The sequence below is a fragment of the Corticium candelabrum genome, chromosome 5 (genome assembly GCF_963422355.1).
Source record: "Corticium candelabrum chromosome 5, ooCorCand1.1, whole genome shotgun sequence".
In the NCBI taxonomy this organism is placed as follows: domain Eukaryota; kingdom Metazoa; phylum Porifera; class Homoscleromorpha; order Homosclerophorida; family Plakinidae; genus Corticium; species Corticium candelabrum.
The window spans coordinates 6,231,905-6,247,164 of NC_085089.1; the positions used below are offsets into that span (position 1 = coordinate 6,231,905).

Here is a 15,260-nt window from a genome sequence, read left to right on the forward strand (position 1 = left end):
AATGGGCGTGCACCTAAACTGTCTCGATACTGACACAGTAAGTACATTAATTCATTAATAGCTATAGACGTGTGATAGCTATAGACAAGCAATGATAGCTATAAGACAAGTTGAAGATATACCCCAACTTCTAGAGTAAACCATGCATTGCCCAAACTTATATGCCCACTGCTGATGATCGATGCCTTTTCCAAGTGTGCAGCTGCATGGACAGCATCCCTGTAATCTATGTCATATATATATATATATATATATATATATATATATATATATATATATATATATATATATATACACTTCATGTTTGCTACTAAAGCAGATCGCCTCTAAAACATGCAGGCTAGAAAGCTAATAAGCAATAATAAGTAATCAGCAATACATACAGATACAGAACATGGTATATACATCAAAACAAGTAGTAAGAGCAGTTTTATTGCATTCATAACAAACATCAAAATGTTAAGTAAGTACTTCACCGACTCTTTAGACTGATCACACAGAATATGAATAGACAAAGTTGCCACAGTCGATACGCCTGAAAGTCTTGTCCAGGCATGCACACATGGCTAGATCTCTGACAAATACTGCCCATGCAGTCAACTGCACCAAAAACACCATTCAGACTCATGTAGCATATGCACTTCATATCTCTACGAGCAAATGTCTACACACTACCTCACTGTGTTTATATATATATGATATTTGGTTCAACACCATCTAAGCAGCATACAGTAAGGGCTTGTCTACTTCATACGAATCTGCATGTCTTTGATGGAAAAGTGCCCTGCAATGAAAGCCATGGAACCACGCACCTAGCTGCAACTATCAGCAACTGAGAAATTGGTAAAACTTGGACCTTACTTGTAAATGTTTAAAGTTTGGTAGATTGATAAAGCATGCAGTTGCAAAGAAATCGTGTTCATTGTGCAAAGAATCTTGCACAAGCTCCATATGTTTATTCATCAGCATGTATCAGCAAACATATTTGGCCAATCATACTGCATCTGACACATCAAATCCTACATTGACATGAGCACATTAAAACATGCCATTCACAAAACCAAGACATGTCTATAGTACTTTTAATTAATTAATTAATTAATTAAGGTATACTACTTAAACAAAGGTTCACTGCACTGCAACGTATACTACAGGTGTTTCATTAGTTAGTTCTTATTCAAAATCTACTGAAGTCATGCAGTTGCATGGTATGCAATAAAAAGATCAATTTAGTTGGAGTGATGTTTGGTGTTGCGACTCAATTTGATGCCATTCCTTCTTTACTCTCATTGCATGCAGTCTTATGAACAAACCAATGATTCCTATATCAACAACATGCAACGACATGTGGCGATTGAAGTAAATTCTAGAGCAGAAAAGAATGCTAAAAAGTGAGAGTGAGGGTGGACTTTACAAGATGTGTAGTGTGAGCCCTGACTATGAATCCGTTTCTTGGATCCATTTGGACTTTTGTATCCATTCAGTGCATGGCCACACTGCGCTCCCCTAATTAGCCTGCCATTTAGTGAAAATGTGGCATACCTGAAATGGCTGATGCCTATCAGTGCATTCACCATTTCGTTTCTGATGCTACACTGTGGTTCCTTCTAACTTATGGGTCACAGTCACACTGTATTCACATTGTGGTTGACAGTTTAATTTTGAGTTGCAACTTATACTTGTAATAATATTGAGTTCATAACTGCTGATGAGGAAGGCTGCTGTCACAATGAGCATACTACAAACAAAAACTAACACGTACAGGTACATCACATTTTACATTAAAACAAAAGCAGTTCAATGCGTCCATAGCACACACATCAAAACTGTATATCAGAAAGATGTTATGTACTTCACTGACTCTTCAGGGTGACAAGCAGAGTATACATAGACAAAGCTGCCACAGTCAATAAGCTGGAGAGTTTTGTCCATACACAAGTGGATCTCTGACAAAAACTGCCCAATTGACTATACAAACAGACAGTTAGACTTATGCACACACTCATTCACACTCAGAGTATGGGCACATTTCACAATACCTCGTTAGATTCACACAAAAGCATTGGTTCCACACCATAAGCAGCAGTAATGGCAAAACTAATCTCGTCTACGTCATATGTGTTGGTCTCTGATGGAACAATTCCTGTATTGACAAGAGCACTAAAATAAAAACTACCTGTAACTACCAGCAACCAAGAAATGAATAAACTGCTAAGCTTACTTGTAAATATTGAAACTTTTGTGAATTGATATGGCAGTTTCAAAAAAATCATGCTCATCGTTCAAAAAATCCACTGACATTGCACAAGTTCCATGTTTCCTCCATTCATAACTCCTAACAAAATCTGAAAATGTCAAAACGCCAGCTCCATACTTGTGCACATCCTTACCAGAAATTGTTGTCACTTGAGTCAGCAAACACAGATGGCCAAACATACTTCAGTTCGGGCAGCAAATCCTACATTACCATGAACACAGTTGCGTGCTAACATACTAGCTTTTAGGTCACTACTGTGCAACACTATACTTACCTTTACGGAATTCACGTTAAATTTGTAGGAGCTATTGCAGTAACTTGGACCTCGTGCATTATCAACTGCAGGCCTAATCAACATAAAAAGCAAATTAAAGCCAAACCTTTCGTTGTAGTTACAGTATGCTATTATGACTAACTCCCAACAAGGCTTATTGTCTAAACCATGCATCCATTGATTCATCTGCATAGACGTGCAATGCAACTCTAGCTCATTGTGTCAAGCAAATTTGATATACAGTTTATCACCTAGCTTTTTTACCAAGACATGAGCAGTCAAATGTGGGAGTCTGTCATTATTCATTAAGATTTTCCTACTTGTACTCTAGAATTAATATTACCACTGAGTTGCACTAGTATAGTTCTCTGAATGGTTCACTCTCGAGGTTAGTGCATACTATTGTATTGATAAAACTTGCTTTGTTGTAATGTTTCCCCACGTCTGGATGGGCGCAGTGCACATGCACGTGAACGCTCGCAGAGCCCTACTGTAAACTCAGTGAATCAAGTTCAAGAAATGACCTCAAACGATAGAAAGACAACGTCAATGGAAGTGTACATGGGTGTACACAAAGTCACACAAAGTTAATTATTATATTACAGAAGAGTCACCGGCGTAGCATCGAAGGGAGGGGCGGTGGGGGAGGCTATAGCCCCCAAACATTTTGGAGCTGTCACTCCACTTCAAGCAGAACTATAATTATTAAGTTACTAAACAGTTTGCTTAATAATAGCGTAGTACGTTGACAATAACGTTGACTATCTCTTTGATAATACACATCGTCATTTCAGTATGATAAAACCAGTGTCGAGAAGTCGTGGATACGTGACGTGCGCACGCCCATCACTTTGCTACGTTATCCAGCAATGGCAGATTCAAAGAAGATCGCATCAAAAGGCAGAAGCCTATCCTCAATTGTTTTTCAAGCAAGTTTAGGGTCGACAACCCGATTGACCAGAGAATGGAATCTCCGGCGGCTCCTCTACCTAACAAGGAAGTCCGTACTTTCTCCGCTCAGGTTATTCTAGCTAACTAGCTAGACCTATTACTCACTACATTATGAAATGCTAAACTTGGTCAACACCGGTTTGCACTGAATTAGTATTCTATAGATTCTAGTGTCATCGAGATGCCATTTAATTTGATGATCGCAGCGAGCCTTGACAACCTTATTTGCAGGGACTGTAACAGTGTTTCCACTCCTTTACACACACTAATGACACTTAGTCCCGCAGTTTATTTGTAACATGAAATTGATACTATTTACTTACATGTTTACAAACTGTGAGCGAGAAAAGTAAAAAGTAGAAAATGGGCATGGCTTTGCAAGCAAAAATGGGTGTGGTTGGCAGTCTAATATTAGCCTCCCCAACTTGAGGATCACGCTACGCCTGTGGAAGAGTGTATGCAATCACGAATGAATGTGTGGCCTTAGAAATTCGCTGTTGTGCGTTAGCTGTCACATGTTGTACCATGTCCCTAGCGACGCCACATAACGAAAATGTCAACAAAGTCTGGAGAGCTGTAAAACGCGACACATCAGGTGTGCAGCGTTATGTGACTTACTGCACCAAGAATCAGATGAACGCCTGCAACCTGAGTTTGGTTGTCTTCATTGTATGCTAGCAGGGCGACAAAATTTCTATAATTGTTCAACACCACACACAACGCTCTAGCGACATCAGCCAAAGTCTAGAAGACGCCTAAAAATTGACTTTCATTGCCCCATCTCGCAAGGAAGGTTTTTTGACGGTAAATGGTAGCCAAAATTGTCACTAACAAAATTCAAAATGTTGCCACTCACAAAAGTTGTCCGTTGTTGAAATAATACCTAATACGTAATGTGCGCATCGCCTCGGGTGGCAAGTGGTGGTTATACGGGTATCTACGTACTGACAAATGGCTGAAACCATTTTTGGAGCGGCTGTTTGTCAAGTTCTGTAGGTAAAAAAGCAAATAGAAGGTTGTACAAGTAAAACAATTGTCTCCTTATTATAAATGCGATGTGCCAGCACCGTAAAACTATAGGGCCTAGCGCGTTAAATGGGCGTGGCTTAGGAAACATTGTTAGTTCAGTCTCTAACTAGACAGTACGCATGTATGCCAGGGTAACAATATTTAAAAAATTTTTTACTCGTCGTCTGAATCGGAGTCGAGCCATTATTGTTACTTCTTCTGTCGCCCTACTACCACACAATTCGCTGCAATAAAAGATCCGATGACAGCTGCAGGTCACTGGTGCATTGAGCCGTGCTGCAATCACGTCGACATCTATGGTTGCCAAGTTTCTGCATGTACATCCGAGTCCTCTTTCTGTTTTCTTAGCTTCAAAGTATTGCATCCACATGGTGCTTGTGCACGTAACTATAATTTTAGAATGACAGCTTTCATGGTACTACAGATAGTAACAACTTTCACGAGCAACGAAGTCGATCACTGTGCGAGTGAGAAGTGCAGTCTTATCGTCTCCTTTGATTTCAGCAGCCTTGTGAATCATTTCTCCAGCTTTCTTAATTAATTAATTAATATTCATACTGTAGGACAATTTCTCAAATTTTCGTCTGTTCTCTAGATCCTTTTGCTTTGCGATCCTCCGTCACAAACAGACATGCACGGTACGCTTACCAGTGAATCCCTTTGCCGCATTAATGGCTGTACTTCTGGAAGTCCATAATTGATGATATGCAGAGGAACTGGCAGCAACAACAAGTGTTGCAGTATAACGGTGCATGTCAGCTATCTTTGATGCAGTAAAACGACCAAGGTATATACGTTTGGTAGCAAGTATAAGGTATGGTAATTTCCTTCTGGCTCGTCCACTGAATATGTACTGAATTGTCATCTCCGCTAGCTAGAATTCTAATAATTAGCTATATTGGCAGCATTCAGAAATGTCGACCAGGAAGCATGCAAGTGTAAACTCCATCAGTTCAATCATGACCAAGCAAACATGCAGGGCCAAGCTTTTAGAGTCTATATATGACTTACACATACATCGGTTAGCTCGATCGTGCTTTCTTCACAGGAGGCTCTTCGAAAGCAATTTCGCACAAGTCGCTGGTCGCCTCTACGTCCTTAGTTAGTGACAGTGATGCAACAAGCAGTGTTACAAATTAGATCTACTGCAAATCTGAAATCAAAACTGACACGCATGTTCATTTGTATAAGGCGTGACGTTCACATTCACACTAGAAAGTTGCTAGCAATTTCCAAACTAAACTCACAACAATTTGTGTCCATACCTCGCCTAGAGAACTGCAGAAGTCAGAAATATCTCTGACTTAAGGACGATCTACAGGTCGGAAATGTGAGCTTTGACAACAAGATTCTACAGTTAGTCTGTTGACAGCTCATGCATGTACTAAAAGCATAACCAACTCGTGAAGCACCGACATGGAGATACCGTATGAATGCATACCGGTATATAACCGGTTATTTCTGCGATCATGATAATTCTGCGATCATGATATTTCTGCAATCATGCATGATAGTTCTGTGACTACTTCGAAGTAATAACAAAGCGCAGAAATAAAATTTGAAAATATTTAGTCCTATTCTTGGAGTCCCAGGCAGTCACTGTATGTTCGGTCACTTGCGCAGTAGTTTGAAATGTGTTGCACGTGTATTTATAATGCCGTGTGCAAGAAGGTTGCTTTGGCATGAGCATAGGTAGCTATTTCAGAGAATGACTTCAGAGATGAAGCTGCTTGCGAAGCAAACCGCGATGTAGCCTACGTGATTAGTCAGCAAAGCGATGAACAACAAGGCACAGATACCAGTAGAAAGCAACCAAGAAAGCGGTCCTAAGTCTCTAGCTAATAACTGTCATAATTCCTTGTTGGAACGCAGAAATTTTTAAGAATGTTTAAGAATAATCGCGTCTCCACTAGTGTTAAACCTGTTTTCCTGTAAACCTGAACAGCTTTTGCTAAACATGATTCAGGTAGTTTAACGAAAGTGGTTTAGGTTTAACGGTCACATGATAGAAATGCGCGATCCACGACGATGGATTTTAGTTCTTTCGCGCTGCTCTTTTTCTTTCTTTGAAGACTATTGGAAGAAGACAGAATTAGGCAATGTCAAGAGAGTGCGTAGACTGATGCAGAGGGTCAGGAGAGAATGATTTCAGCAAAGACAGAGACTTGTGTCTCTGATGGTTTTCAGATGACCAGAAGACAATATCCGACTGTCTGGTGCACAAGAAACGAATTCGCGCAGTACAACAAAGTCCCGGATAATTCTTTTAATAGCTCAGAATAAATGGACAAGTGGAGACACTGTCTCCTAAACATGTTTAGAGTCTAAACGTGTTTAACGTTTTAAACAAGTTTAAAGAGCAACAAGTGGAGTCACAGCCTTAATGATAAAGATCATCTAGTAGTATGTGAGGTCATGTATAGTAAAAGAAACCAGTCGATAGAAACCATACATCAATGTAACTGCACCCACATCTGGGTCACAGTTGCCCGTATGTTGCCATTAGACGCCGACTGGAAGACTCCATTAGCTATTTGCTCTAGTTTAGTGACACTAATCTTTTCCATTCTGCTTATAGTATATACTTCTAGTCAATGCACAACTGAAAATGCCGCAGACCTCTGTGGGAGAAAGAAAAACAACGTTGAGACCCGTATGCACGCACTGGACACTCGAGGCAATTAGATCATCTTACAACAAACCGCTTTTGAAAGTGGCAACAAATCGAAATTAGCCAGTGAGTACTTTGTCTAGCATTTGCTACTAAAAACCTTCCTTGCGAGATGGGGGCAATGGACTACAAGCTCTCCAACCTCTTCGATTGATAATTAATTAGGGTAAAGTTGCCTAAACGTGGACACCGCCTAAAGGTGGACAGTTGAAGTTTCACTTCTTACCACAGAACGAATTGGTCATCAACCGCGATGCGGTTTGTTGTAGTAGCAAGCACTGTGTCGTACGTTCTCGGGACAGGACGCTCTTCCAGTTGACGCCGCATTGTCTCACTTTTTCCCGTATGTTTAGACAGTAGCCTTGACTATCCTGCCACTGCAAAATCATAACAATCGTGCAGCGTTACATATTCAATGCAAGCAATCACCGCTGTACGTTGGTTGCACAGCCTATGCCTTACTCTACTGTACACCATGCAGATTTCTTTATTCACCTCTATGAGCAGCGGCTAGAATCGAGAAACTTGTAATCAAAAGTGTGTGGGTCTGGGAAGTTGCATAGTAAGACTTTCTAGACCTCAACATACACCCATGCAGAGAAAGATACGTCACTTTTTGCACATCTCTTTGCAGCACAGGAATCAAATCCAACACAAGGACAGAACACAAGAGACAAATGACTGCTGCCATCTCATGCAGGTGAAATCCTCACTGCAGATGGATTTATAGAAAAACTGAAGGTTAAAAACGTACAGAAAATGGCAAAGGAAGGAAAGCTACAATGTCAAGAAACTCGCCTACTATCAGGGAAGTCCAAGACAACGTTTGCAATGGGAGTGGCTGGTTCAAGCGTCACAACAGTGACGAGAATGACTCCTTTTGTAGCAGTTACGGTCAATCGTACTACCAAGACTCAAAGAAAGATAAAGAAGGATGGATAAGCAGCGACAATCCTGGCTGTAGCCATTGGTTCCACTTCAAGTGGGCCATGCGCGATGAGGTTGCTGAACCTAGCAAATTCTGGAGCTGTCCAGACTGCATAAACGTCTAGAAGACGCGAAAAGCTCGTTGCAAGCGTAGCTTCCAGTTCCTGTCATGTTTACCGTAATAGATCATTTGAAAACGCCGCTGCCCACCCTACCACTAGAGTTAGTAGCGTTAATATCAACCTCTTTAGTAGGGTAGTGGTACCTAATTCGAAACAGTTTTGGCCACGCCTTACTTCACAATCGTGTTTCTTTTTACCGAAGTGCTTGATTGGCTTGTACCCTAGATAATCTTGTAGAGTAACTGTTGACACTTCGATGGAGCAATGCTCGTTTCGGCCGACCACCTTTCAACACTACGATTGTGCAGAATGTGGGCGGTTCGTGAGAAACCATTAGCTCTCCCAGGGATCCTAATTCGGAACATTTATTTTCTCCCAGATACAACTATCACATTGCGTTGCGATTTTGTCATGTGTTTATCTAGTCTGTACTGACGATGTAGAATAATTTTGGTGAATGTTTAGGCTCTGGCTACCATTTTCTCCTCACCTTGCCGAAGGTAAGCTAAAACGGCCTGATTCTCTCTAGTAATCGTTTATTAGTGCAAAACATGGTACAGACAGTTACATATATCTACTAGCATGGTGCTTGCACGTTTCATTTGGTGTGGATGGCAATATGGCGTACAGAGAGTGATTTCTCTCAATGCCTAATTGAAATTAATCACTTACACGGTAGTTTTGAGGCACATACAAAATTCTTACTGTCTGGATTTTATTGGTATGCACTCACAGACTTCCTTAGCACCAGTCATCTCTGTCCTGAAGTGGACATCTCATTCAACGAATGTGTACTAGTCTACCGACCCCCGACTCAATTACATGTAGCTATACAAGCATAAACAGCTATTTTTATTGCGATGAACCTTTGAAAAGCACACTGCTACGCATGAAGAGTAACGGAGTTGTTTGTATACACGTTCCCTTGTGTCTGATTCTGCACATGCATGGGTGAAGCGAACGAATTTGATCTAAATGATTCCAATTGTGTTTTTGAATACATGTCGACGTTTGCTTCGTCTCAATCTGCTGCTTTCCAAGAAGCAGTTGATGCCGTTAGGTCAAAGCGTTTATCAGTCCGTCAAGAAGCAAAGACCTATGGCTGTGCTACAACAACTCTCTACAGCCATGTCCGTGGTGTTGTTAAACACCAGCAAACTGGCAAGCCTACCACGCTTTCAGAGCTAGAAGAGATGGTAGTGGTTCGTGCATGCATACCTCTAGGAACATTTGGCTACCCAGCTACACGTGACCTGGTTGGGCGTGTGCTCAAGCAATATCTAGCAGATGTTGGTTGTCAAAGCTCTTTTCCATCAGGCGAGCCATCAAAGAAGTGGTGGAGTGCTTTCTTCAAACGCTGGCCAGAACTAACTGAAAGAAAACCCCAGCATCTAACAATCCAACGAGCCAAGTGTTGCACACCTGAAGTTATCGATGGTTTCTTCATAAAACTGGAGGAAGTACTGAGGGATGAAGGTTTGCTAGACTTAAGTACAGTGACCTTGCAGCTCGCCTATGGAACTGTGACAAAACAGGTCTTTCCACTTCTGTAACTTCCACAAAAGTCATTGTCAGAAGAGGAGACAAGCACGTTGTTGAAGTAGGCAGTGGATCCGGCAGAGAGAATATTACAGTGCTAGCCTGTGGATCAGCAGTGAGCGAAAAGCTTCCTCCCTATGTTGTGTATAAAGCTAAGACAACTGATCCAGAATGGATGGAAAATGGCCCTATTGGAACAAGATATACCAGCAGTGACTCTGGATGGATGGAAGAAGCACAATTCTACCAGCTACAGAATCAGTGCGAAAGTCTCTGCCTGTGATGCTTATTCTAGATGGTCATGGCTTACACATCTCACTGAAAGTACAGTAGTCCCTCGCTTGAGCGACCCCTCTCGCAAGCGACCACCTCTCTTGAGCGACCAAATTTTGGAGCACGGACCCACTGTAGCACAGATTTACCTCTTGTGAGCGACCACCTCGGTAGTGCGACCAGCGACCGGGGTATTTTGCGACCTTAAGTAACGTGCGTTAGCCTCTTGCACGCGATTGTCGTTTGCAGCTGCCAAAGCCCACGCCTCGATGCCTAAGGATAAACAACGTAGGGTTCTCACCCTTAAAGAAAGATTAGATGTTCTTCGCCGAGTTGAAGGAGGGAGGTCGTGCCGGGCTGTCGCTACGGAGCTAAAAGTTGGTAAAACCCAGATTCAGAACATTATCAAGGAAAAAGAGAGCTTACTCAAACAATGGGCCGAAGGAGGTAACTCTCATGAGCGACCACCTCGTTTGAACGACCATTTTTTAGCGTACAAAGGTGTGGTCGTTCAAGCGAGGGACTACTGTAGTAACATGTGCCAGGGAAAACAACACAATTATATTTTGCTTACCACCACACATAACACACATTCTACAGCCCTTAGATGTGAGTGTCTTTCGAACTGTCACGAGAGCCTGGAGTCAAATCTTAAAAATCTACAAAACTGAAACATGTCTGGCAGTAGTCACAAAAATCCTTTCCTTCTCTACTAAAGAAAATTATGGGAAAATAGTGTTTTCCCTGAGCATTTGGTCAGTGGCCTTCAAGCAACAGGTATTCATCCTCTAAACAGGAAAGTTATTGCACATGGTGCACTTAATCCATCAATGCCTTAAACGAAATGCAGCAATGATCGCCTGACAACAGCAACACCAATAAAATCACAGAAAAATAACATCCATCTTCAAGGAGCATTTTCAAGCCAAGCTCACCAAGCCTGCCTCTAACAGCGGAAGACTTCAGCTCAACTATTACAGAGAATCAGTGACTAGCGAAGAAGCCGTACAATGCCTCAGAGAAAGAGAACGCCAAAAGAAAGAAAGTTAGAAGAAACGAAGAAATGCCGAAGTTAACTTAGCTTTGCCCCTTAGTAGTAGTCAAGAAAATCTGTGCCAGGGATGTGGTAAGGACTATGAAAACGATACCACAGATGATCAGCAGTGCTGGATAGGCTGCGATAAAGCAGTCTGCAGAAGGTGGTACCACTACTGGTGCGTCATGTTTACAGACATGCCTGAGTTGTGGATCTGCCCAGCATGTTCTTAAATACATCTTTCATAAATTCTTCCTTGAGCTCAGTAGAAATAATTTCCTTTATGTAGAAACCATTTCTGTATGTAGGAGTAACGTTGGCACCACATTGTAAATGGTTGATATTAATGACAATAAAATAATGACGATGTTGCAAAATTCTAGACTCAAGTCCATCTGATGAAAAGAGGAACACTTCCTATGCTGTAAATTACGTTGCTCAGGCATATTCACAGTTCCTTTTCGTCTCTGATGATAGTTAGCAGTCTTTCACATCATAAGCTACATGTCACAGAAACCTCACAAAAATCGGTTGAAGATCAATGGTTACTACGTCCTTGGCAATGATGTAGTTTAACATCTACAAAAACAACAAAGAACTGAAGCTAAATCTTCATGATTTCAAGAATACGCAACAACACCTAGGCAACATCTGAATATGGTCTACACTGCTTGACAAGCACAAGTCCTATCCTCAGTAGCCGTGCATGTAGCTTTATCTCTTCGGTACTTGGAGCGCACAAATCAAGATTCTTGCAAACGCGGTTAGCAAGAAAACGACTGTTCCGAGTTAGGAGTTAGGATCTCCTATGGTGATATCAACTATCACGCAATATTTCAAACGTCTCGTGATAACGACGAGCAGCAGCGACTGCGTGCACTCCCACTAGTCTTACGAGTAAGGTCATGCATTGGTCTACAATATGATATACAATGTTTGGCAAATACGCTTTTGTTTTATGAGAAACATGGCTCTAATTCCGGGCGTAACCGGAAGTGTTCCGAATTAGGTGCCGCTACCCTACGTCACGTTCTAGTTGAATAATAATATCTCAACGAATAGCTACAGACTGGAGAGTGAGCCTGCGTGAACACCAAGGGCCGAGGGTAAATTGCGTTTCTAAATGAGGTTGTCGTAAGGCTTCTGATCGGAGCCATACTAATTACTTTGAAGGCTGTCCACGTCTAGGCGAGTTTACCCTAGCTTGCTAGAAGCCGAACACTATTGTGTAGACGTAAACTAGTTCGTACACCAATATGCACTCACCATAGACCGTGTATAGTCCATCTTGCATCCGAATTCCAACTTGGAGGCACTCTGCACCCGTCGTCAGGATTCGCCTACGGCACAGAAGACCTAGTTATTAATTATACGAAGTCAAAAACTAGACAGCAAAAAACATTACCGTGCAAATGGCTGGTGGCCATTCTTGAGCAAACAGAAAGAAGTCGAATGACGACGGCTTGCCGTTGCAATGGTATGCACAGAGAAACAAAAAGGAAAGGAGACTACAACAACAAATCATTGCGATCACGCTTGAATGACGCCTCACAAACTGTATCAGAAGCAAAAGATGCATACTAGAGACAAATGGTCGTTTTCATTCCGAAGTTGCCGCCGGAAGGATTGTACACGGAGGGTAGTAACTCTACAAAGATCCGGGTTTTGCTATCTTACGCATGCGTAGATAGCCATGTCTAATCAACGGCTGCGAGCTGGCTAGGTGACCTAATTTTTATTATAGCTCCTAGAACAATCCCTCTGGATAGTGCCTTAGTAAGGCAGCGCTTAAATTTTTTAGGTCCATACAGCCCCTCCAGCAGAATGGGAAAAGCGTGTCTACTAAACTTTCACACACTTCAGTGTCGACCTATACATCTTATGATGGAAGACTCTAGTAGTTAGTTTAGGCACACTTGAAAAATAATTGTTATTGCCAAAGGCGCCTTATAACTAATTAATTAAGTTAATTAACTGAAGCCTTCAAAATACCTGGGGGTATTTTGTGCTCAGAGCCTTAATTAATTACAAGCTTATATTCATCTCTCCTGTACAGATCGAGTTGCATGTCTACACAACACCCTATGCAAAACATGTACAGTCCACCTAAAAGAAGAACGGAAGAATTGACGCTGCATGGTATTCTCTGTAGATTAATTAACACTAATATGTATATGTACTAGTGCAGTAGTAATATAAGTGTTTGTGTGTATGTGTACTCTGTATGTACTTGCACCAGATTTCTGTGTGCAACAACAATGATTAGACAATGAACAGAATCAATATCTTTTAGTAAAGCAAATAGCATATACAGCTGGACATGATTTGACTTTGCTGTTTGTACACTCTTGTCTGCAAATAAAGTTGTTGCATTGAAAAACAATAACAACAATAATAAAAATATTGTTATAAATATAACTGGTTTTACTGTAGTTTATTGATTTGGTTCTATTAAAATCTATCTTTAAAACCATCATATTGCTATAGCGATTGTCGCTATAGAGGTAGCTAGGTGTACTGTATCTGTGACAGTTGGCAGTAGGTTTGGTTGTTATTAGCCTCCACTACTGGTATAGCCACATGCTTGTGAGACAATGCCCCTATATAGCTATGTAGTACTGGAGTGTGCATTAATTGTTGCAAGACTGTTAGATGGAAATTGTTTGGCATGCATATAGGGTATTTCAAGACAACCTCGATCATGCATGCTTCATTTAGATAATGGGCGTGCACCTAAACTGTCTCGATACTGACACAGGTTGCTTGTAAGTACTGTACATTAATTCATTAATAGCTATAGACATGTGATAGCTATAGACAAGCAATGATAGCTATAAGACAAGTTGAAGATATACCCTAACTTCTAAAGTAAACCACGCATGCCCAAACTTATATACCCATGCACTGCTGATGATCGATGCCTTTCCCAAGTGTGCAGCTGCATGGGCCGTGTCCCTGTAATCTGTCATATATGTACTTCATATTTGCTACTATACTAAAGTAGAACACCTTTAGACAGTCCGTCAGCCAAGGCTTGGTTTTGCGGGGGCGAGGCTAGAATCTATATTTTTATATCCGGGAGCTTTCCGCCTTCCTAGGCGTGGTTGCGTTCGGAAATCTACTGGAAAGGACACTAGGACGAAGATCACTGTCTGTAGAAGATGTGCACGTAAAGGACAACATATTGGCTAAGTCTTATCCAATAAAAGTGACGATAGACTGGCGTATTCGCGACTAATCACGTGGTAGCGTCTCGCTAGTTTTTGAGCACACTGCCGTATCTTGGCGTTTTTTCACCAACAACCTAGTAAATTGTAAAGAGGGCATGTGATCGCGTTTTACTGCATTCTAAAATCTGGTGTGCATCTACAGACACGGGAGGTTTCTGACCCCAAACTTGACGCACTGTGCAGTAATGGGAGTAAGGAATCGTCAAGTAGAAACCGCGGTTCTGCGCCTCAGCAGTCTTTCAAGGTGGGATATCGCTACTCTGTTGAGATTTCTTTGCGCTGAGTGCTGTTTTCAACGAGTTACGATATTCCTTTACTTCTTTGTAATATGAGTTGACTGTTCCTAGTGTTCGCTTGTTCTGTTCTTCTGTAACTTTATCAAATTGATTTCGAGTTTGCTGATAGTTGTAAGTGTTTTGATAATATAAGGAGTCATAAGTAGCCAAGGTGATTGATGTTGTAGAGATGTAGAGGCTGAACTGCTTGTTCATGCATTTTAATACATACTCTACGTATGCATCTAATATGGGAAGAGAAAAAGTGGAGAAACTGTTCATCCTGGAAGAGATTGCCAGTCTTGTGCTAGATGTGGCACCACTGCAGAGATCCAGAAAATTGAAATCAAATCAACCCATAGTCTTGCTTGTGTCACAAATGTGAACAATAATCACTCATTATTAATTATTATCAAATATCACTATCATACAACCATAAATTCATTTACTAGAGGAATAATGAGTATGTACTACAAGTATATGCAAATGAGATCAATTTTCCAATAATTATAAGGCATGTAACTGCAGTTTATTATTAATAGATAGTTATTAAATTAATTGATTAGTTGATTAATTGTTGCAGTCATTACCTGAATATACTGTACTAGACATGTTCAATAGTCTAATTTGTTGCTGTGATACAGACCTGCGTTGTGTATTACATCAGACAATTCTT

General features: G+C 41.1%; 1 protein-coding gene across 2 annotated transcripts; it reads right to left on the bottom strand.

Moving 5' to 3' along the window:
• Positions 1 to 1,635: 1,635 nt before the first annotated feature.
• On the bottom strand, positions 1,636 to 12,740 carry LOC134180234 (ribonuclease Oy-like). Of its 2 annotated transcripts, XM_062647338.1 has the most exons (8): positions 12,661 to 12,740; positions 12,485 to 12,587; positions 12,346 to 12,419; positions 2,532 to 2,604; positions 2,391 to 2,458; positions 2,222 to 2,335; positions 2,040 to 2,160; positions 1,636 to 1,968 (listed from the first exon to the last, which is right to left on the bottom strand). In XM_062647338.1, the coding sequence occupies exons 1-8, from the start codon at positions 12,681 to 12,683 to the stop codon at positions 1,834 to 1,836; spliced, it is 711 nt and encodes a 236-aa protein (XP_062503322.1). In that variant the 5' UTR covers positions 12,684 to 12,740; the 3' UTR covers positions 1,636 to 1,833. The 2 variants fall into 2 exon arrangements, with proteins under 2 accessions (XP_062503322.1, XP_062503323.1); XM_062647339.1 differs by lacking the exons at positions 12,346 to 12,419; positions 12,485 to 12,587; positions 12,661 to 12,740 and adding an exon at positions 7,409 to 7,602.
• Between the last annotated feature and the right edge of the window lie 2,520 nt (positions 12,741 to 15,260).

What these genes read in the sequence shown, in the direction of transcription:
- LOC134180234 (XM_062647338.1), bottom strand. Translation starts at nt 12,683, where the DNA reads ATGAAAACGACCATTTGTCTCTA. An exon ending in TGGACTATACACGGTCTATG is followed by an intron (nt 2,605 to 12,345) that starts GTGAGTGCATAT and finishes TATGTTGATTAG; the next exon opens with GCCTGCAGTTGATAATGCAC. An exon ending in AAAAGTTTCAATATTTACAA is followed by an intron (nt 2,161 to 2,221) that starts GTAAGCTTAGCA and finishes TTTTTATTTTAG; the next exon opens with TGCTCTTGTCAATACAGGAA.